Genomic DNA, 24252 nt, shown 5'->3' with positions numbered 1-24252 from the left:
CACTTGCCATGAAGCGTGGAAATGGCCTTCGGCAAGAGTTTCCATTCCCCTCCTCTTCTGCCTTCCATCGCTCCGCATGGGGAACAACTTTCCTGCTTTCCTATAGCCTACGCAATACAGACTGCCTGCTGCCGTACGTTCCCTTCTGAAAGAAGACCACATTCTTCAGCCTCCAGTCCACTCGAGGACCCATGAAATAACACAGCAAGGCAATCATATGGCAAAGAACAGATCTGCTGCATCACAACAGAATCCACCACCCTCAGAAACACAAGCCCAAGCCCCAGCTACTTGGACATCTGTGCAAACAGCCTCCAATGAGCCGAAAGAACACAAGGGAGTCTTCCCTTCCAGAACTCAAACCCATCACAGCGCACCACGACAACTCTCCAGGAAGGCTGAAAAAGCACGGGCCAACCACGGCTCCTGAGAAGTCTGCATGGATCTCAATGAAGAAGTATTCTTTTGGCCTCATTTTGAATCTGCACCATGAATGGCAAGATCCTACTGTCCCTTTCAGGCAGACACACGCTGCCAGAACAACACACAGAGAACCTCAGTACACAGGGGCATTAGTCCCCACAGAATACCTCTCACTCATTAGCATTACAATCCAGGCAATATTCAGTCCATCCAACATAAAGATATAACCACTGAAGAGGAATAAAAGTACATCTGTCTCTCAGACTCATCTTTAGGTAGGAGCAACTTACCCGTAGCATCACTGGTTGCTTCTTCAGCACAAGAAATATTTAGAGGGCAGGAGAATTGGTTCTAAGGCACATTTTCCCTTAACATTATCAGAGACTTATGGGGAACCTGAACAGAAAAAAATTAGGTTCTGCTAAAGCTGGAAATCACTAGACAGAGGGCAGTGGTCCTTTATGCACGTCTGTGAAACTGTGTCATGGTTTGAGGTAAAACACAACCAACTTTCTGTTCAGTAATTTTACTTCTTAGCTAGGCCTCTTCTGACCAACAGGGGTATTCCATTCTGTCTACCCCAGTCCTGTGGGAATTTTTGCTGAGAGTAGCTAACCAAAGGAATCCATTCCACTGGTTTGAAACACAAGGCTTGCCAACATCTTGAATACAGACAGCAGCACTTCACCTGCCTAGCCAGGCAAAGAGATGAGCAGGGAGATGAACAGGGAGAGCTTTACAGAGGACAAAGTGATCCAAATTTCAAAACCCACCTCTTTGACTAACAACATAACATATTCAGGAGCAAATGATTAAAGAAACCTATGGCAGATGTCTTCACATCACATAGGAATACCACAGAGGTCAAAAGGGTGTGGGGACGCGCAGAACTCATGGAGGACCTGAGAGGATACCGAGCAAATATGGCTCCACATCAGGCCTCTTCTCAAGGTTTTCTATGGGCATCTTCTACAACACGCCATGGGAAATGAGATCTCCAGTGATGCGGACGTTCTCCACTCCTTCCACAATGACACAGACCTTTACACAGACACCCAGCATCTCCATTTCCATCAGGCAAGACTCTTCCCCACTCAAAGTCATCCTCCCAGGGACATGCCCAGGCACAACTCTGGGCCACTAGGAGTATCACTGACACAATACCCAGACATTGCTCCACCACAATAACATGCCCCAGCTCTCAACACCACTCCGAGCATCACCCAGGCCTTTGCACACCCTCACCTTCCCTCATGCTCAGCACAAAGAATGGATGGATGGATGCCAAGGCACTCACTGTCTGGCAGACTCTTCCCAGATGCCTGAGCTTCACCTGAAATACTGTCTGCCTTTTCAGCATTTTCAGGTGCAAACTCTACAGAGCTGCACATTACTGTTCATAAAGATTCTGTGATTAGAGCTGTGAAAGAGCTGTGACAGCTCAGATCTCAGACCACATAGATTATGTTCTTCAAGAGAACCACACCAAACGCCAATGCGCAAGCTCACTCAGAATAGCAACTGGGTGGGAAAATTTGTACCATAGAAAAGCAGAGCTGGGCTGCTCTGCAGGGTTATGCAGGAATGCACACGCATCAGAATGAGCCAAGAGTAACAGGACGCACCATCTCTTCTGAGGCCACCCGTGCAAGTGCACAAGTAGGGAAATCAGGAGCACAAAGATTATACTCACCTCTTCATGCCCCTTTACAAATCGGGCCTTAGGAGGAGAAAGGAATCATCACAGCAACATCAATGGTTCTGGAAGATTCTGTTGATGCCCATCACAACAGCAGAACAGCAGACTGCAGTACTACAAACCCACTACACTTTTTCCACAATACAAGAGGGAAAAGAAAAGCTCCATCACACTGTATCCAGCAGTCTCCATATCACTCCCTCTCACCACACATCACCTATGTCAGGCCGACAGAAGCACAAGGGACTTTCTCCGGTGGGAGATATTCATAACATCAAAAGACATTACAGGCATTTCAATACCACATTTTATCTCAAGATCACAAAGGCCTCCAACTCCAGACCCTTGGAGCCTCAGAAAGGATCCTGAAAAAGAACACTCTGTGCCCACCCTGCATCACGCTTTCCTCTAGTCACCCTCCTATTCATCACTCTGGGACAGGTCTTCTCAAGGCAAGCACATCAACTCCCATTCTTGTCTTCTTATGACATGCCTCATCATTTTTCACAACGTTTTACGTAGCATTTCTATGATAGAATACCAGGGCTGGGTTGCTGTGCAGAGTTTGGTGTATACCTGCACATATCAGAACGAGATTGTATTGACAAGAGGATACACCATCATTGGTGATGCCACCTGTGCAAGTGACTAAGTATAAGGTTAAGTCACAGGCCCAAAGGTCACACCCTCCTCCTTACCTTCCCGTGGGCTTATGACATGGCCCATGGTTTTCTCAAGGATTTCCAGTTCTCTCACACAAGGCTTCCCACTGCTCAAGGTTACTTTCACATCACAAAATGACTGGGCCCTATTCTGTGACACTGACACATTCGCCTCTGCCACATGCCACAGTTCCCTTTCCCACCTCAATGCTCAAGCTGACTTTTCATACCCTCATTGGAATATCAATGAGAGCACCAGAAAAAACATACAGATGGAATCACAAACTCTCTGCAGAGGACCCTTCATGTCTGGCAATGCTTCAGCAATTTCAGAGGAAAACGTAACATGACTTTTGTAGAGACCATGTCAGGACAACTCTAATGGAAATGGGCACTGATTTCACACTGAGAGAGGCCAACCCTCTTGTTGACAAGAACACCAATCCAACAGACGATATCTACTGTGTAGCACAATTGGGTTGAGAGGGGTTTTGTTGTTGAAAAGAGAATTTCCAGGCAATTTTTAAGGCTGTTGCTACTAATGCAAATAACGAAAGAATATGAGAACAGGTCAGTGCACATCAAGCCACCAGTCCAGCCAGGAATGCAAGTTCACAGGACATTGTGGGCATGTCAGTATCGCACGCTATCTCAAGACACAGAAGGGCTCCAACTTCAGACACCCTGGGAGCCTGTGAGAAGATCCTGGGCAGGAAGATTCGGTGCCCTTCCTGCCTCACGCACCCCTCTAGGCATCCTCCATGCCCCATTCTGGGATGTGTGTTCTCAAGACAAACAGATCATCTCCCACTATTGCCTTATGACATGGACCATGGTCTTCCCAAGGATTTCCAGTTCCTTCACACAAGTCTTCCCACTGCTCAAGGTCACCCTTCACAACAAGAGATGGACATACCCTACTCCCACATTTACCTCTGCTACAAGACACAGCTTCCTTTCCTACCTCAGGGCTCAATCCAGATTTTGCAGACCCTTCCCAGCAATGAGACCACCATAAGAAAACCTGTGGATGGTGGTGTCATTTAGACCACGTCCAGCAGACTCTCTAATCTTTCTAAAGGTTAAATGACAATGGCATTCATAGAATCATGGAACTGTCTAGGTTGGAAGGGACCTTTCAGATCATCGAGTCCAACCCTTAACCTAACACTCACAAAAACCATCATGAAACCATATCTCTAAGCACTACAGCTACCCACCTTTCAAATACTCCCAGGGATGATGATTCCACCACTTCCCTGGGCAGCCTGTTCCAATGCTTAATAACCCTTTCAGTCTAAACATTTTTCTTAATATCTAATCTAAACTTACCCTGGCACAACTTGAGGCCGTCTCCTCTTGTCCTATCACCTGTTACTTAAGAGAAGAGACTGAGCTCCCCCTCGCTACAGGTCATTGTAGAGAGCAAAAGGTCTTCCCTCAGCCTCCTTTTCTCCAGGATAAACAACCCCACTCCCTCACCTGCTCCTCATAAGACTTGTTCTCCAGACCCCTCACAACCTTCACTGCCCTTCTCTGGACACGATCCAGCACCTCAATGTCTTTCTTGTTCTAAGAGGCCCAAAACTGGACACAGCACTCGAGGTGGGGCCTTACCAGTGCCGAGTACAGAGGGACGATCACTTCCATAGTCCTGCTGACATTATTCCCAATGCCAGCCAGGATGCTCTTGGCCTTCTTGGCCACCCAGGCACACTGCTGGCTCACATTCAGCCAGCAGTAAACAAACACCCCCAGGTCCTTTTCTGCCAGGCAGCTCTCCAGCCACTCTGCCCCAAGCCTCTAGTGATGCATCGGGGTTGCTGTAATCCAAGAACAGGACATGGCACTTGGCCTTGTTCAACCTCATGCCATCGGCCTCAGCCCATCAATCCAGCTTGTCCACATCCCTCTGCAGAGCCTTTCTACCCTCAAGCAGGTCCACGCTCCCACCCACCTTGGTGTTGGCTGCAAACTTACTGAGGGTGCCCTCGATCCCCTCGTCCAGATCATTCATAAAGATATAAAGAGAACAGGCCCCAGTACCAAGCCCTGCGGAACACCACTCGTGACCCACTGACAACTGGATTTAACTCCATTCACCACCACTCTCTGCGCCCGGCCCTCCAGCCACTTTTTTACCCAGCGCAGAGTACTCCCGTCCAAGCCATGGGCAGACAGTTTCTCCAGCAGAATGCTGTGGGAAACCCTATCAAAGGCTTTACATAAGTCAAGATAAACAACATCCACAGCCTTTCCCTCATCCACCAAGCGGGTCACTTTGTCACAGAAGGAGATCAGGTTTGTCAAGCAGGACCTGCCTTTCATGAACCCATGCTGACTGGGCCCGATCACATGGTTGTCCTCCATGTGCCACATAATGGCACTCAGGGTGATCTGTTCCATGACCTTCCCAGGCAACAAGGTCAGACTGACAGGCCTGTACTTCCCCAGATCCTCCTTCCAGCCCTTCTTGTGGATCGGCATCATTCATTTCATGCTATGACAGAACAAAGCAAACACTGACAAGCACCCCAATTCAACAGATTCTATTGATTCTGTAGGAGACTTTGGGGTTTGGGGTTTTGTTATCAGGGGATTTGTTTGTTGGTTGGTAGGGCTTTTGTGTTAAAAAGAAGGTTTACGGGTCTCTTGTGACGGTGTGGCTGCAGATACAATCCTGAAAAACATCATAAAAGCCAGCGTACATCATGCCACTTCTCTGGTCAGGAACACGAGTCCACAAGCATTCCCATCAGTGAGAGCACCATAAAAAACATAGAGATGGTATCATATGCACTGTGTTCAACAGACTCGCTGTAGTTGACACTTCATGTTTTGCAATGCTTCAGCTATATGCCATGGAAATTTTACACACCTGGGAGCTCTGTTACACATCTGAAATGTTACACAGCTATTTGTAGAGATGGTGTCAGGATAGCTCTGGCAATGGGCATAGATTTCCTTCCGTGAGAGAACAACCCAAATGTTGATGAGCACAGCACTGCAATGGATAATATCTAAGGTATGGGACAATTTGGGGTTTTTTTTTGAAAACAAGGTTTCAGGGCTTCCATAAGGCTGACAATGTTGATGCAAATATTGAAAGACTCTCAAAAGAGCCCTGCGTACATCATATCCCGTCACTTCTCCACACAGGAACGACAATCTATAACATGGATTGGGGCAGCAGGAAAAGAAAATTCCCCTTTCTGACACCTACCTTGGGTCACACTCCCCTCCCTGAACACTTTATTCTAGAATGTAATGTAACAACATAGGTGGAAAAAGAACAGAGGAGAAGACCACAACACCATCCCTACTTTCTGAAAGACTCTGGTGGGTGAATAAAAATCACAAAATCACAGCATGGGGGCAGAAGATCCTGAAGTCCAATGGTCACCCTGAGTCACAAACTTGAAAAGCACAATCAAAGAAGAGGAGGACAGAGTATTCGACGAGAAACCACAGCTGCAACCAGCAAACTCATCAGGCAGCAACGGTAATAAGGCACTAAATATTGCCAGGGGCACTGTCACCACCACAGCCTGAGACTCTTGCACTCCTTCAGCAAGCTCGGGTGGAAATGATACACACCAGCAAGCCGATGGCATTGCACCTCAAATCGCAATCACACTCAAACCCGCAACATTAAATCTCAGCTGCATCGGGAAAAGCTAGTGGGTGCAGCAATACACTTAACTTTTCCCAAAAAAGCAAAAGCCGAAGGGGCTGTGGCAAGGACGCGAAGGCAGATGGTCCCATTCACAGGTCCCATTCACATCCTTAAGCACCCGACAACCACCCACCGCCCCCGCGGGATGAGACCCCCCTCCCAACAGCGACTGCCCAGGGGACGGGACAGAAGGGAGAAAAAGGGGAAAGGGGCGAGAGGTGAGAAAGGGAGGGCCACTGACCGTGTCCAGGAGAGCGGGCGCCTCCGCATTCGACTCCTTCGCCGCGGGGACGGGCGCCGGCGCCGGCGGCGGCGGGAAGTTGGGGCTGAAAACCATCAGGTCGTTCTTGCCCGCGCCGTCCGCCACGCACAGGCTCCGGCTCTGCCGCTGCGAGTACGACCAGCTCCCCACTTCGCTGGCGCACACCAGCGTCGCCGCACCGGGCCCCGACAGCACGGCCGCCCGCGGCGCCCACCGCGACGCCACGTACAGCACCACCGCCAGCAGGAACAGGCTCGACACCGCGCAGATCGCCACCACCAGCCACACGTTCGTCGCCGCAGACGACGACACCGACGCGCCGCCCTCCGCCGGACGCAGCCCTACCCCCGACAACGACGACGACGACGACGACGACGAGCCCGCGGCCGCCAGCGCCGCCTCGCCGCCCTCCACCAGCGACACGCTCAGCGTGGCCGTGGCCGAGAGCGACGGCTCCCCGTGGTCACGCACCACGATCACCAGCCGCTGCCGCGGGCCGTCCGCCTCCTCCAGCGCCCGCGCCGTGCTCACCTCGCCGCTGTACAGCCCCACGCGGAACGGGCCCTTCCCCCGCGGCTCCCACAGCTCGTAGCGCAGCCACGCGTTGTAGCCCGAGTCCGCGTCCACCGCCCGGATCTTCGCCACCACCTGCCCCGCCGGCGTCCCCCACGACGCCCACGCCCACGCCCACACCGACCCCGACCCCGGCACCGGCACCGACGCCGCCTCCGACGACGACCCGGACCACGCGCCGCCGCCCGACGCCGGCAGCAGCGCCGGCGCGTTGTCGTTCTCGTCCACCACGAAGACCTGCACCGTGGCGTTGCCGCACAGCGACGGCTCCCCCGCGTCCACCGCACGCACCTCGAACTGCAGCACCTGCACCTCCTCGTAGTCCAACGGCCGCAGCGCCCACAGCCGCCCGCTCTCCGCGTCCACCGACACGTAGCTCGACGCCGACCGCCACCCCCCGCCCGACGACGCGCCCCCGACACCGCCCTCCCACACCGAGTAGCTCACGCGCCCGTTGCCCGCCTCGTCCGGGTCCCGCGCCCACACACGCGCCAGCTCCGCGCCCGCCGCGTTGTTCTCCCGCGCCAGCACCGTGTACACCGCCTGCGCGAACGCCGGCGCGTTGTCGTTCACGTCCGACACCGGCACACGCACCCCGCGACTGGCGCGCAGCGGCGGCGACCCGCCGTCCTCCGCACGCACCTCCACCTCGTACTCCGACACCCGCTCCCGGTCCAGCGCCTCCCGCAGCACCAGCGAGTACGACCCCGCGAACGTCGACACCAGACCGAACGGCGACGCCGGCCACACCGCGCACCGCACGCGCCCGTTCGACCCCGAGTCCCGGTCCGACACGCTCAGCAGCGCCACCACCGTCCCCACCGCCGCGTCCTCCGACACCGGCACCGACAGCGACGTCACCCACACCTCCGGCGCGTTGTCGTTCACGTCCACCACCTCCAGCTCCACGCTGCAATGGCCCGATAGCGGGGACGTCCCCTTATCTTTCGCCTTAACGTGGAGGTCGTAGAAAGTAACTGTCTCAAAGTCCAGGGCGCCCCTCAGTCTGATCTCCCCACTGTTCGCATCGATGCTGAATACATCTGAGGCCGAGGCAGGAACAATAGTATCAATTTCATAAAGCACTTCCCCATATATTCCCAAGTCTGGATCCGTGGCGTTCACACACACCACCAGCGTCCCCTCTGCAGCGCTCTCCGGCAACTGCACTTTATACACCGACTGGTTGAACTGGGGCGCGTTGTCATTCACGTCCAGCACCGAGATCAACAGCTCCATCGTGCCCGTCAGCGACGGACGGCCACCGTCACTCGCCGTCAACACCAAACGGTGCACAGGCAAAGTCTCGCGGTCCAGCGGTTTCGTGAGTACCAGGAACACAGATTTCCTTATTTCATCAGAGGATTTAACATCGAGTGTAAAGTGCTCGCTGGGGCTGAGTGTATAGGAGAGCTGCGCGTTGGCTCCGATATCTGCATCCGACGCGCCCTCCAGCGGGAACCGGGACCCCGGCAGCGTAGTGAATTCTGCGATGCTGAGGTTTTTGCGGGCGGCGGGGAAGAGCGGGGCGTTGTCGTTGATGTCGGTCACCTCCAGCTCCACGTGGAAGACGCGCAGCGGCCGATCCACCAGCACCTCCAGGCGCAGGGCGCACGGCGCGCTCTTCCCGCACAGCTCCTCCCGGTCCAGACGCGAGCTCACCACCAGCGCCCCGCTCGCCCCACTCACCTCCACGCTCGCACGACGGCCCTGCGACACCAGACGCAGGCGCCGCGACTCCGCATCGCCCGCCTCCAGGCCCAGGTCCTGCGACAGACGACCCACCACCGTCCCGGCCTTGGCTTCCTCCGGCACCGAGTACCGCACCTGACCAGCGACCAGCGACCACGCCGCCTGCACCACCACCACCACCCGCAACACGGAACACCAACTCACGCCCATCGCCGCCGCCCAAGCAGCCGCCGCCGCCCGCACGGGCCCCGCACGGCTCCCCGCCGCCGCCCGGACGCACCGGCTCTCCTCACCGCCCCGCGCCGCCCCCCCGCGCTCACAGCCGGGCTCTCTGCCGCACCGGGGCGGAGCCGCCTCAACGCTCCCACGCCTTTTCTGAGCCTGCAGCGACACCGTGTGCTTCTCCGACGTCTCACACTCTCCCCGCCACCGACCGTGTCCCCGGACCCAGGCTCTTAATACCCTCTCTCGTGTCTTCCTTCTGCTCTTTTTCTTCTTTCCCTCTTTCTCCCTTTCCTCCCTCCCCCCTCCATTTTCCTTGTTGTTTGCTTACATAGATACCTTTCTCTCCTTTTTTCTTCCTTTCTCCTTTCCGTTCTTCCTTCAATTATCTCTTATTCTTCGTTTCTCTCTTTCTTCCTTTGCAAGTCATCCTTTTCCCCCTTCTTTTGCTACTTTCTTCTCTTTCACCCTTCTTCCTTCTCTTTCTTTTCTTCCTTCTCCTTTTCGTTCTTGCCTTGCTGTATCCTATCCTTGCCTCCCCCTTCTCTTCCGTTTCCAGCCTTGTCTCTTCACACCCGCTGGCAGCTTCCCAGCCGGCTGCGGCGCCCCGGGGGAGACAATCAAACACAGTCTCAAAGACCATCAGCACTAATTATGGGACATCGGCGCCTGAGGTCGGTACTTTATCTAAGGTGGAGGCTGTTAGGGACCAACTCCTTTCAGAGCGTAGAGATATTGACGTCGTGCTGGTAATCTCCTTTATCGTCTCCTCTTGCATTTCTTTCTCTTCTTTTTTTTTTTACCTTTCTTTCTTTTTACTTTCCTACACTCCTTCCTTGTCTTCTTCCTCCCGTTCTGCCAGTCTCTTCTTCTTTCTGCCAGTCTCTTTCTCCCTTTTTTCCTACCCTTTCTTCTCCTGCTTCTTCTTTCTTCTCTCTTCTCTTTCCTTCATACTTTCTTTTTCTCTTTCCTTTTTTCCCTGCCCGGCCTCACTTTTGCCTCCTGATCTTTTCTGTTTATACAAAAACAGTCGAGCCGTTCCCTCTTCCTTTCTTTTTCTCCTTAACCAAGATGTTTACTAAAGGTCTGCACCATGCTCGCAATAAAACATGGACATCTCTTCAGGCAAGAGCTCTCTTTCCTTCTCATCACCACTTTTCATCAAGACTTACGCAGCGTCTCCAAGTACTAAGGATGCTGAGGTCCTCCACCCCATTCATCGTGTTGAGAGAACATTGGTGCATGCTGGTAATCTCCTCTGTCATCACTTCCTTCTTTCCTGTTTCTTCTTTCTTTCTATCTTTCTTCCTTTCTCTATATCTTTCTTTTTTTCTCTTTCTTCCCTGCTTGTTTCTTACTTGCACAGATTCTGTCCTTCCCTTCTTTCTTTTGCTCTTCCATCCTCTCTCATCTTTGGTGTTTTTCTTTTTTTGACCTGCCTTCTCCTTGCCTTCCCTTCTCTTCTACCTCCATTCTTCTATCTTCTATGCATTTTTCTGTGATCAAAAAGTTTTTAAAACATTTACACCACACTTGCCATTAGCCACAGCCATTCCCTTTGGCTAGAGCTCTCATTCCTCTTCCCTACCACCTTCCATCCTTCAAACAGGGAACAACCTTCCTGCTTTCCTCCAGTCTTTGAATCTGCACCTCCCCTTATCGTCTCAAAGAAGAACACACTCTGCAGCATATCAGCCATCTCAAGGACCCAGCAAATAACAGAGTAAGGTAATCATATGGCAAAGAACAGCTCTGCTACATCACAAAAGAATCCACCACACTCTGAAACACAAGCCCAACACCCAGATATTTGGACGCCTGGTAAAAAAGGCTCCTCAGAGTCCACACAACACAGCCAAGTCTCTCCTTTGGAAACAAAAACCCACCACAGACCAGCACCACAATCCTCCACAAAGGCTGAAAAAGCACAGGGCAACCACTGCTCCCAACAGCTCTTCATATACCTCGATTCTTCCAGGCTCTTTTTACCACCTGCACACTCAAAGTCAAGCTCTTCCATTCCCTTTCAGACAGGCATGCACTGCCAGAACAATACATGTCGTGTCCCAGTCTCAGTAAAAAGGGGGGGTCAGTGACTTCAGATTCATAAATTCTCAACGGTGCGGACTAAGATGAGATAAATCTCAAGGTCCATATAGAAACATTTATTAGCTTACAAAATGGTTAGTATAGGTCTTCACAAGTCCACGATAATTGGTTAGGTATTTAAAAGGTGTATATATATATATATATATATATATATAAAAATAGGTATATAAAAAATTATGGCAAGTGATGAGGTATGCATTGTGTTACTTAACAACAGGTATAGGACAACTTATGGCAAGCAGTTACTTACCAATTCTAAGAGAAAAGAGAAACTGAGGGATAGAGAAAGGAAAAGATGTAGAAAAAGACAAGAGAGAGAGAGATCACCAGTCCTGGTTCCAGTGTCTTTTTCAGGGAATCTTCCCAGGCATAATCTTCTTCTTTCTTGGAAAAATCTTCCCAGGCACAATCTTCTTTCTTGGGAAGAATCTTCCCAGGCACTATGTTCTTTTGTTTCTTCTTTGTTCCCTCCTAGGGACACTGATTTTCCCCTTTTATGTTTGCTGAATTAGCATGGTCCACCCCCCTTGCTGAGGACAGCCTCGTCTCAGGTTTCTCCCTTCTCCCAGGTGATGTGTAGCATGATTTGGGTGGAGAGACAAGTGCCATAGTCATACATGTTTAGCATGATCTCTATAATCTTCATTAGCATATGCAGGGTTGTGCGTTTTCATATGCATTTCACAGATGATGAAGCAAAGGTCACTCATCGGACACAACGGCCTTGAGAACTGAAAACTAGCAAGCTCACCACAGGAGTGGCAGAACCATCCTGTCTTCACAAGACAGTTCTCCTACACTTTCAGACGCCAAAAGTGTTAGCCTTATCAGATCTTTGAAGGCCAGGCCTGCATTATTTATTTCCTTGTGAGTGTTTGAGGCATTCCATTGAAGGCTTGGAGGGCCTTCTGCCCCTCGGCAGGGAATTTACAGCCCATCCCTTACAACACACTGAGATCCTCAGTACCCAGGAACATTAGTCCCCTCACAATAGCACGCTCAACCCTAACAGCCTAGTAAAAACCACGAGGGCAACACCATGGCATTTTTATTGAGAACATCCCCTTTGATGCCCAACACATCCACTCAAAGAAATGCATTGCAGTCCCACAGAATACCTCTCTTTCATCAGCATGGGACAACTGTCACACAGCCAAACAAAAGCCATCGAGGCGACATCACAACATTTTCACAGAGATCACTTCCTCATCACCCAACCCAACCACTCCGTGAAACACATTAGGGTCCCTCCTCAATCCATCTTTGCTACCACCCGCTCAAATTGTGCCTGGAAGAATCAGGAAAGGAACAAGACCAGGCAGTGGCGCTTTGCTGCTCCAAACCTATAGGCATTACAGCCCAGGTAACATTCAGTCAATTGAACGTGAAGATCACACAAATAAACAGGAACAAGAGTACTCATCCTGTTCAGGAATGAGCAACTTACCTGTAGAATCACTGGTTCATTCATCAAAATAAAAAACATTTTCAGGAAAGGAGAACTGATTTTAAGGGACATTTTTAACTAATACTATGAGAAATCCCTGGGGAAGCCGGACAGAAAAAAAGCCCTCATGTTCTGCAAAAGCCTTGAGAAAGCTGGACAGTGCACAGTGCTCCCTTACACACCTCTGCCACAAGGAAAGTAGAAGGGAGACCCAAAAATTAAGGACATTCTCTAAATGATAACCTCAGCTCATGATAGTGAAAAGGCACCCCTCAAACCGATGACAAACTGCCCAAACGTCTGCAACTTGACAGCTGCCACAATTCCACAGGCTGTGTCTCATCCACCGTTACCAACACATTGACAATCTGAGAGGAAAAAAAAAACACAAGGTAGGAGTTTTTGGTAATAAGAGGGAAGAAAACCAAAGGATCCCATCCCACTGTATGAAAACACAAGAAGAGAATAACAGAGCATGAGGATATATAGAAATTCTGGAGGCCCTGAGAGGATCACGGGAAGGCAGCACTGTCTGCGGAAGCTTTTCTTGATGTTTTCTAGTGGCATCCTCTATCCCACACCTGGGGAAACGGCATCTCCAGCTAAGCAGATGTACTCCAGTTCCTCCCAATGACACAGACCATGTTCTAACCAGCATCTTCATTTCCCTCAGGCAAGGCTGTTCCCTACTCAAGGTCACACTCCCCATGACGCATGCCTGGCCCTACTACAGCCACTCACAGGATCTCTCCCACAGTACCCAGATACTGCTCCAGCCCAACAACATGCCCCAGCCCTAGACCCCAGTATGAACATGAGCCAGGTCTTTCCACATCCTCACCTTCCCTCACAAATGCCATGAAGAACATATGGAGAGCTGCAAAGCCACACAGTGTCTGACAGACTCTACACTGCTGACTGAACCGCACCCTGAACATTTTGTGACTTTCATCAGGCTCCAATGAAAACATCTGAGCTCTGCATTAGAACTTAAAGGTTCTGTGACTACAGCTTGACAGCTCTGAGTCCTGTGTGCACAGATTTTATTCTTTGAGAAAATCACACAAAATACTGAAGAAAACATGCACTCACTATGTCAACTGGGTGGGAGAATTTGTACCAGAGAAAACCAGAGCTGGGCTGCAGTGCAGGATTTGCTGTGTATGTGCACCCACCTGAAGGAGTTGAGCATAACAACAGGACACATCACCTCTATCAAGCCCAACTTTTGGGGAAAGCAGAGAAGAAAACCAAAGGATGTCATTCCACTGCATTGAAATGCCAGGTTTGCCAACATCCTGAATACGGAGATCACTTCTTCCCCTCCCTAGCAAGACCAGAGAGGTAACCAAGGAAGGTTGAGAGAAGGATGGCAGCATGATCCAAATTTCAAAAAGCTTCTGCTTAAACAACAGCATTCCACATCTAAAACAAGCAAGGAAAGGCACGTATGTCAGTTATCTTCACAAGCTCTAATACCACAGAGAACAACAGGGCGCAAGGACGTGCAGAACTTATGGAGTTACTGAGAGAACACTGCCCTGTGCACCAGGCCTCTTCTCAAGGTTTTCTATGGGCATCCTCTACCCCAAGCACTGGGAAATGCCATCTCCACAGCTAAACATACATTATCCAGGCCTTCCCCAATGACACAGATGGTGTTCTACCCAGCATCTCCATCCAAAGTCACCTTCCCATTGACGCATACCCAGGCCCTACTCCATGACACTAGGACCATCACTGACACAATACACAGATGTTCCTCCATCACAATAACATGCCCCAGCTCTAAACACCACTCTGAGCATCACCCAGGTCTTGCTCATCACATTCCCATCTCGCTGGCACAAAAACATACAGTCAGATGCAAAGGCACTCACTGTCTGGCACACTCTTCCCAGATGCCTGAAGTTCACCCAAAACACTTTCTGCCTTTTCAGCAAGTTCAGGTGCAAACTCTAGAGCTGCACATTACAGTTCTTAAAGTTCCTGTTATTACAGCTGTGACAGCTCAGATCTCAGTCCACACAGATTATATTCTTCAAGAGAACCACACAAAATGCCAAAGCATAAGCGCACTCACAGTATCAACTGGGTGGGAAAATTTGTACCATAGAAAACCAGCGCTGGGCTGCTGTGCAGGGTTGGTTGTGTACATGCACGTACAAGAATGAACCATGTGTGCTAGGACACAGCATCTCTACTGAGGCGACTGTGCAAGTGCACAAGTAGAGGCAGTCGAGAGTACAAAGATTATACCCACCTCATCAGGTGCCCTCAAAAATCCTGGCTGAGGAGGAGCAAGGAGCCATCATGTTAACATCAATGGCTGGAGAAGATTGTGTACATGCCCACCACAACACAAAGACAGCAAACTGAAGTGCTACACACCCACAACACCTTTCCCAAAACAAGAGGGAAAAGGTCCATCAGACAGTATTCCGCAGTCTGCATCTCAGCCTCTCTTACCAACAAATTGCCTACGTCAGACTGACAGCAGCATGAGGAGCCATCTCTGGTGGGAGATATTCAAAACTTCAAAGGACATTGTGGGCATTTCAGTACCACAAACTACCTAAAAATCCACAAGGTCTACAACTCCAGACCCTAGGGAGCCTCGGAAAGGACCCTGCAAAAAAACGCAATGTACCCATCCTGCCTCATGCTCTCCTCTAGGCATCCTCCGTTCCTCACTATGGGACATGTGTTCTCAAGACAATTCATCATCTCCCATTCTTGTCTTCTTATGACATAGCCCATGATCTTCCACATCTCTCCAGTTCCCTCACACAAGTATTCCCACTAACCAAGGGCACTTTTCAAAATAGGAGGTGTCCAGACCCTTCTCAGTGACACTGCCACATTCACCTCCACCGCATGCCACAGTGCCCCCTTCCCATCTCAACACTCAATCTGAGTTTTGCTCACCCTTCCCATCAATGAGACCACCATAAAAAACATTCAGATGGTATGGTATACATGGCGTCCAGCAAACTCTCGGCAGATAACCCTTCACGTTTCGCAATGCTTCAGCAATTTCACAGGGGAACATTACAGACCTGAGAACAATACTCCTTGTAGAGGTCATGTCGGCAAAACTCTAATGGCAACGGGCACTGATTTCATGATGAGTGAAACCAACCCACATGTTGAAGAGAACACCAATCTAGTAGATGATATCTACTGTGTAGCAAATTGGGTTGAGCCAATTTTTTGTGGTTGAAAAGAGAATTGGAGGCAATTGGTAATGGAGTTGCTATAAATGCAAATGATGAAAGAATATGAAAACAGGTCAGTGTATGTCAAGACAATAGTCCAGCCAGAAACAAAAGTTCACAACCCGGGTAGGAGAGTGGGAGAAGAAAAAAAATGTTCCCGTTTCTAACACTTTGGGTCGTACTCCTCTGACTAAACACTTTCTACTACTAACTTTGGTTACAACATACTTGGAAAAAGAACACAGGAAAATTCCACAATGACTTCCCAATGTTCATAATGACTCCAATGGGTCAAAGAACAGGGAGAAATCACACCATTGGAACAGAAAATCTGTGACAAGTCCCAACTGTGCAAAAGTCTATTACAGACGAGAACGAAAGAAGAGGAGGACAGAGAATAAATCACTTCTAATATCAGCACGGTCAGCAGTCAGCGAAGGCAATAAAACACGAAAGAGTGCTTGGGGGACTGTCACCACCACAGCCTGTGTCTCTTGCACTCCTTCAGCAAGCTCGGGTGGAAATGCCACACACCAGTAAAGACAGAGCGTCTGCAAACCTGACGTAGTGGAACCTCTCATCGTAATCGGCCGTCATTTTACTCTACAGAAACACAACTCACCCACAAGACCGAACCTCAGCTGCGGACTGTAACTGCTGCTGAGCGTGTCAAATCCTTCTTTATCTTTCCCCCGAAATAAGGGGCGGGAAGCTGCGGCAAGGACGCAAAGGGAGGTGCTCTCATTAACAGGTCCCATTCACATCCTTAAGCACCCGACAACCACCCACCGCCCCCGCGGGATGAGGCACCCCTCCCAACAGCGACTGATCAGGGGACGGGACAGGAGGGAAAGAAGGGCGAGAAAAGGGAAACGGTCGAGAGGCGAGAAAGGGAGGGCCACTGACCGTGTCCAGGAGAGCGGGCGCCTCCGGATTCGACTCCTTCGCCGCGGGGACGGGCGCCGGCGCCGGCGGCGGCGGGAAGTTGGGGCTGAAAACCATCAGGTCGCTCTTGCCCGCGCCGTCCGCCACGCACAGGCTCCGGCTCTGCCGCTGCGAGTACGACCAGCTCCCCACTTCGCTGGCGCACACCAGCGTCGCCGCACCGGGCCCCGACAGCACGGCCGCCCGCGGCGCCCACCGCGACGCCACGTACAGCACCACCGCCAGCAGGAACAGGCTCGACACCGCGCAGATCGCCACCACCAGCCACACGTTCGTCGCCGCAGACGACGACACCGACGCGCCGCCCTCCGCCGGACGCAGCCCTACCCCCGACAACGACGACGACGACGACGAGCCCGCGGCCGCCAGCGCCGCCTCGCCGCCCTCCACCAGCGACACGCTCAGCGTGGCCGTGGCCGAGAGCGACGGCTCCCCGTGGTCACGCACCACGATCACCAGCCGCTGCCGCGGGCCGTCCGCCTCCTCCAGCGCCCGCGCCGTGCTCACCTCGCCGCTGTACAGCCCCACGCGGAACGGGCCCTTCCCCCGCGGCTCCCACAGCTCGTAGCGCAGCCACGCGTTGTAGCCCGAGTCCGCGTCCACCGCCCGGATCTTCGCCACCACCTGCCCCGCCGGCGTCCCCCACGACGCCCACGCCCACGCCCACACCGACCCCGACCCCGGCACCGACGCCGCCTCCGACGACGACCCGGACCACGCGCCGCCGCCCGACGCCGGCAGCAGCGCCGGCGCGTTGTCGTTCTCGTCCACCACGAAGACCTGCACCGTGGCGTTGCCGCACAGCGACGGCTCCCCCGCGTCCACCGCACGCACCTCGAACTGCAGCACCTGCACCTCCTCGTAGTCCAACGGCCGCAGCGCCCACAGCCGCCCGCTCTCCGCGTCCACCGACACGTAGCTCGACGCCGACCGCCACCCCCCGCCCGACGACGCGCCCCCGACACCGCCCTCCCACACCGAGTAGCTCACGCGCCCGTTGCCCGCCTCGTCCGGGTCCCGCGCCCACACACGCGCCAGCTCCGCGCCCGCCGCGTTGTTCTCCCGCGCCAGCACCGTGTACACCGCCTGCGCGAACGCCGGCGCGTTGTCGTTCACGTCCGACACCGGCACACGCACCCCGCGACTGGCGCGCAGCGGCGGCGACCCGCCGTCCTCCGCACGCACCTCCACCTCGTACTCCGACACCCGCTCCCGGTCCAGCGCCTCCCGCAGCACCAGCGAGTACGACCCCGCGAACGTCGACACCAGACCGAACGGCGACGCCGGCCACACCGCGCACCGCACGCGCCCGTTCGACCCCGAGTCCCGGTCCGACACGCTCAGCAGCGCCACCACTGTCCCCACCGCCGCGTCCTCCGACACCGGCACCGACAGCGACGTCACCCACACCTCCGGCGCGTTGTCGTTAACGTCCAACACCTCCAGCTCCACGCTGCAGTGACCCGACAGCGGGGGCGTCCCCTTGTCTCTCGCTTCGATCTCCAGGTCATACGACTGAACATCTTCAAAATCCAGTTCACCGGCAGTCCGTATTTCCCCGGAATTTCTGTCAATTATGAAAAGGTCCTGAACTTTGGCAGGCATCGTATCGCTAAACGAATAATATAGCTCCTGATTAATTCCCTCATCTTTGTCTGTCGCTGTTAGCTGCAGAAACACAGTTCCCGGGGGAACATTCTCCTGCAGCTGCACTTGATACACTGACTGGTTGAACTGGGGCGCATTGTCGTTGGCGTCCAGCACCGAGATCAACAGCTCCATCGTGCCCGTCAGCGACGGACGGCCACCGTCACTCGCCGTCAACACCAAACGGTGCACAGGCAAAGTCTCGCGATCCAGAGATTTCTTTAATACGAGGACTAGCGACACTTTGTTTTCATTTTTAGATTTCACTTCCAAACCGAAATTGTCGCTGGGGCTGAGTGTATAGGAGAGCTCCGCGTTCGCTCCGACATCTGCATCCGACGCGCCCTCCAGCGGGAACCGGGACCCCGGCAGCGTAGTGAATTCCGCGATGCTGAGGTTTTTGCGGGCGGCGGGGAAGAGCGGGGCGTTATCGTTGATGTCGGTCACCTCCAGCTCCACGTGGAAGACGCGCAGCGGCCGCTCCACCAGCACCTCCAGGCGCAGGGCGCACGGCGCGCTCTTCCCGCACAGCTCCTCCCGGTCCAGACGCGAGCTCACCACCAGCGCCCCGCTCGCCCCGCTCACCTCCACGCTCGCACGACGGCCCTGCGACACCAGACGCAGGCGCCGCGACTCCGCTTCGCCCGCCTCCAGGCCCAGGTCCTGCGACAGACGACCCACCACCGTCCCGGCCTTGGCTTCCTCCGGCACCGAGTACCGCACCTGACCAGCGACCAGCGCCCACGCCGCCTGCACCACCACCACCACCCGCAACACGGAACACCAACTCACGACCATCGCCGCCGCCCAAGGAGCCGCCGCCGCCCGCACGGGCCCCGCACGGCTCCTCGCCGCCGCCCGGACGCACCGGCTCTCCTCACCGCCCCGCGCCGCCCCTCCGCGCTCACAGCCGGGCTCTTCGCCGCACCGGGGCGGAGTCGCCTCAACGCTCCCACGCCGTTTCTGAGCCTGCAGCGACACCGTGTGCTGCTCCGACGCTTCGCACGCTCCACACCGCCGACCGTGTCCCCGGACACGGGCTGGTCACCTCCTCTCCTGTGTCTTCCTCTTACCCTTTCTTTTTGTTCTTCCTCCCTTCCTCTCTTTCTTTCCTTTCCCATGCTTGCTTGCTGTTTACTTCCTTAGGTTCCTTTATTCCGTTCTTCCTCGTTCTGCCTTCCTTTCGCATTCCTACGTTTTTATAGTCGTTTTCTACTTTAGTGTCTTTACTATTTTCTCTGTTTTCTTCTCTTTCCTTCTCTTTCCTCTCTCTTTTCTTCCTTCTTCATTTCGTTCTTACCCTTCCGTTCCCTGGTCTTTACACCCCTTTCCCTCCTCTTTCCGTCCTTCTCTCGTCTTCACCCGCGCTGACAGCTACCCAGATGCCTCCAGCACAGCGGCGGAGACCATCAAAGACGGAGCCATCAGACGGGGCGCTAATTACGGGACATCAGTGCTGGAGGTCGGTACTCTAACCAAGGCGGAGGCTGTTAGGAACCAACCTTGTTTCTCCTTCATGATTTCTTTCGTTCTTTCCTTCTCATCTTCCTTCCCTTATTATTTCCTTGCTTCATTTATTCCGTCCTTTTTCTGTCTTTTTTTTCCATCTACCTTCTTTCCTTATGTCTTGCATTTCTGCCTTCTTGCCTTCTTTCTCTCCCTCACCACCTTTCTGTGTACAGTGATAGCATCCGTGCATGCTAGTAAACTCGCTTATCTTCCTTTCTTTATCCTCTTTCTCTCAATTGCTTGCTTCGAACTTTCTTTCTCTGTATTGCTTTTCTTTCTGTCTATTGTTCCCTCCTTCTTTCTCTTCTGTATTCCCTTATTCCTTCTCTTCTTTTTCCCGTCATGGACCTCCCCTTATTTTCTTCCCTTTACCGGTATATTTTCTATGTGACTACATCACAACTGCCGCCATGGATCACAGCACATGGCCTCAGGCGAGAGCTCTTTCCTCTTCCTCACCACTTTTCATCAAGCCTTACACAGCGTCCCTGAGTACCAAGGATGCCAAGGTTCTCAGTTCCATTAACCGTGCCGATATAACATCGCTGCATGCTAGTAATATACTCTATCATTTGGTCCCTCCCTCCCTCTTTCCTTCTTTCCTTCCTTCCTCCCTCTCTCCCTCCCTTCATTTTTCTTCCTCCTTTCTTTCTCCCTTGCTTCCTTTTTGCCTTGCATAGATTTCTTCCCTTCCTGCTTCCTTTCTCCTTCTTTCCTTCTTCCTTTCTCTTTCTTCCTCTCTTCTGTGTTCTTTTTCTATTTTCTCTCTCCTCCTTCTTGTCTTTCTCTTACTTTTTCTTTTCTTCTCTGTCCTCTCCTTATCTTGCTTCCCGTTCTATTCTGCTTCCATCCTTCCCTCTTCTTTTCCCCCGTTAACAAAATATTTTCCACATCACTACATCACACTTTCTCTGAAGCATAGAAATGCCCTTGACAAGAGTTATTCCCCTACTCTTCCGCCTTCCATGCCTCCACATGGGGAACAAGCTTCCCGCTTTGCTATGGTCTATGCAATACAGACAGACTGCCCATGCACGTCCCCATTTCTTCTAAAGGAAGACAACAACCTTCAGCCTCCAGTCCACTCAACGACCCACCAAATAACACAGCAAGGCAATCATATGGCAAAGAACAGCTCTGCTACACCACAACAGAACCCACCACCCTCGGAAACACAAGCCCCACGTACTTGGACATCCGCGGAAATAGGTTTCAATGAGCACAAACAACTTAAGGGAGTCTTTCCTTCAGGAGCTCAAACCCATCACAGACCAGCATAAAAATCCTCCAAGATGGTATCTCAGGGAAGAGCTGTTCCTCTGGCCTCATTTTCCACCTGCACGTTGAATGGCAAGCTCTTGCTGTCTCGTTCAGGCAGGCATGCACTGCCAGAACAACACAACAAGATCCTCAGTACCCAGGGACATTAGTCCCCAAGAATACCGGTCCCTCATCACCATGAAACACAGCCAGACAAAAGCCACCAAGGTAACACCATGACATTTTCACTGAGAACATCCCCACAACACCCAACACATCCACCCAGAGAAATGCACTGCGATCCCTCCTCCCTCCATGCTTGCTGCCGTCTGCTCACACTGTGCCTGCAAGTGGAAGGAAAGGAACAAGGGCAGGCAGTGGTGCTTTGCTGCTCCAAGCCTACAGACTTTACAATCCAGGCAATATTTATCCACCCAACATAAAGATAACACCACTGAACGGGAATAAAAGTACACCTGTCTCTCAAACGCACCTTCTCTAAGGTATCATTGACTTACCTGGCTGCTTCTTTAGAATAACAAGCATCTTCAAGACAGGAGAATTGGTTCCAAGGGACATTTCCTTTAATATTATCAGAGACTTCTGGGGACGGGAACAGAAAAAAATCAGTTCTGCAAAAGCCTTGAAATCACTGGACAGTGTGTAGTGCTCCCTTATGCACTTCTGTCACAGAGGAAGTAGAAGGGACACCTGAAAGCTAAGGTCATTCTCTCAACCCAACCTCAGCTCAAGAGAATTGAAAAGCCATTCCCCACACTGATGCCAAAAGGCACAAAGCTCTGCAAGCAGGCAGCTGCAAAATTCTGCCGTCTGCATCTCATCCACCCTTACCAACACATTGCCAATGTGAGAGAAGAAAAACTAAAAGGGTGGGAATTTTGGATGAGAGTAGCTAACCAAAGGAATCCATTCCACTGGTTTGAAACACAAGGCTTGCCAACATCTTGAATACAGACAGCACTTCACCTGCCTAGCAAGGCAAAGAGATGAGCAGGGAGATGAACAAGGATAGCTTTACAGAGGACAAAGTGATCCAAATTTCAAAACCCCCCTCTTTGACTAACAACATAACATGTTCAAGAGCAAATGATTAAAGAAACCTATGGCAGATGTCTTCACATCACATAGAAATCCAAGGGAGGACAAAAGGGTGTGGGGACGCACAGAACTTCTGGAGGACCTGAGAGGATCCCGAGCAAGTACGGCTCCACATCAGGCCTCTTCTCAAGGTTTGCTATGGGCATCTTCTACAACACACCATGGGAAATGAGATCTCCAGCTAAGCGGACATTCTCCACTCCTTCCACAATGACACAGACCATTACACAGACACCCAGCGTCTCCATTTCCATCAGGCAAGACTCTTCCCCACTCAAAGTCATCCTCCCAGGGACACATGCCCAGGACCAACTCTGGGCCACTAGGAGCATCACTGACACAATACCCAGACATTGCTCCACCACAATAACATGCCCCAGCTCTCAACACCACTCCGAGCATCACCCAGGCCTTCGCATATGCTCACCTTCCCTCATCATCGGCACAAAGAACGTATGCACAGATGCCAAGGCACTCACTGTCTGGCAGACGCTTTCCAGATGCCTGAGCTTCAGCTGAATTACTTTCTGCCTTTTCAGCATTTTCAGGTGCAAACTCTACAGAGCTGCACATTACTGTTCATAAAGATTCTGTAATTAGAGCTGTGAAAGAGCTGTGACAGCTCAGATCTCAGACCACACAGATTATATTCTTCAAGAGAACCACACCAAACGCCAATGCACAAGCTCACTCAGAATAGCAACTGGGTGGGAAAATTTGTACCATAGAAAAGCAGAGCTGGGCTGCTCTGCAGCGTTATGCAGGAATGCACACGCATCAGAATGAGCCAAGAGTAATAGGACGCACCATCTCTTCTGAGGCCACCCGTGCAAGTGCACAAGTAGGGAATTCAGGAGCACAAAGGTTATACTCATCCCTTCATGCCCCTTTACAAATCGGGCCTTAGGAGGAGAAAGGAATCGTCATGGCAACATCAATGGCTGTGGAAGATTCTGTTGATGCCCATCATAACACCAGAACAGCAGAATGCAGTACTACAAACCCACTACACTTTTTCACAATACAAGAGGGAAAAGAAAAGTTCCATCAGACTGTATCCAGCAGTCTCCATATCACTCCCTCTCACCACACATCACCTATGTCAGGCCGACAGCAGCACAAGGGACTTTCTCTGGTGGGAGATATTCATAACATCAAAAGACATTACGGGCATTTCAATACCACATTTTATCTCAAGATCACAAAGGCCTCCATCTCCAGACCCTTGGAGCCTCAGAAAGGATCCTGAAAAAGAACACTCTGTGCCCACCCTGCATCACGCTTTCCTCTAGTCACCCTCCTATTCATCACTCTGGGACATGTCTTCTCAAGGCAAGCACATCATCTCCCATTCTTGTCTTCTTATGACATGCCTCATCATTTTTCACAAGGTTTTACGTAGCATTTCTGTGATAGAATACCAGGGCTGGGTTGCTGTGCAGAGTTTGGTGTATACCTGCACATATCAGAATGAGATTGTATTGACAAGAGGATACACCATCATTGGTGATGCCACCTGTGCAAGTGACTAAGTATAAGGTTAAGTCACAGGCCCAAAGGTCACACCCTCCTCCTTACCTTCCCGTGTGCTTATGACATGGCCCATGGTTTTCTCAAGGATTTCCAGTTCTCTCACACAAGGCTTCCCACTGCTCAAGGTTACTTTCACATCACAAAATGACTGGGCCCTATTCTGTGACACTGACACATTCGCCTCTGCCACATGCCACAGTTCCCTTTCCCACCTCAACGCTCAAGCTGACTTTTCATACCCTCATTGGAATATCAA

The 24252-nt window shown here is 51.9% G+C and overlaps 3 protein-coding genes across 3 annotated transcripts in view; all 3 read right to left on the bottom strand.

Annotated features, from left to right (window-relative positions):
* Positions 1-24252, bottom strand: part of LOC134521820 (protocadherin alpha-C2-like) — a 195237-nt gene that overhangs the window by 145886 nt on the left and 25099 nt on the right. The window lies entirely within an intron of this gene.
* LOC134522100 (protocadherin alpha-2-like) lies at positions 6483-9266 on the bottom strand. Its single transcript, XM_063349402.1, has one exon. The coding sequence runs from the start codon at positions 9195-9197 to the stop codon at positions 6483-6485; it is 2715 nt and encodes a 904-aa protein (XP_063205472.1). The 5' UTR covers positions 9198-9266.
* On the bottom strand, positions 16728-21281 carry LOC134522099 (protocadherin alpha-2-like). Its single transcript, XM_063349401.1, is given in 3 exon segments — positions 16728-19588; positions 19591-19631; positions 21274-21281. Coding segments are annotated over 3 exon segments (2910 nt in total).

The sequence above is a fragment of the Chroicocephalus ridibundus genome, chromosome 11 (assembly GCF_963924245.1).
Source record: "Chroicocephalus ridibundus chromosome 11, bChrRid1.1, whole genome shotgun sequence".
Classification (NCBI taxonomy): domain Eukaryota; kingdom Metazoa; phylum Chordata; class Aves; order Charadriiformes; family Laridae; genus Chroicocephalus; species Chroicocephalus ridibundus.
Note: the sequence above shows the minus strand (reverse complement) of the source record. Positions and strands in the feature narration are given on the sequence as shown.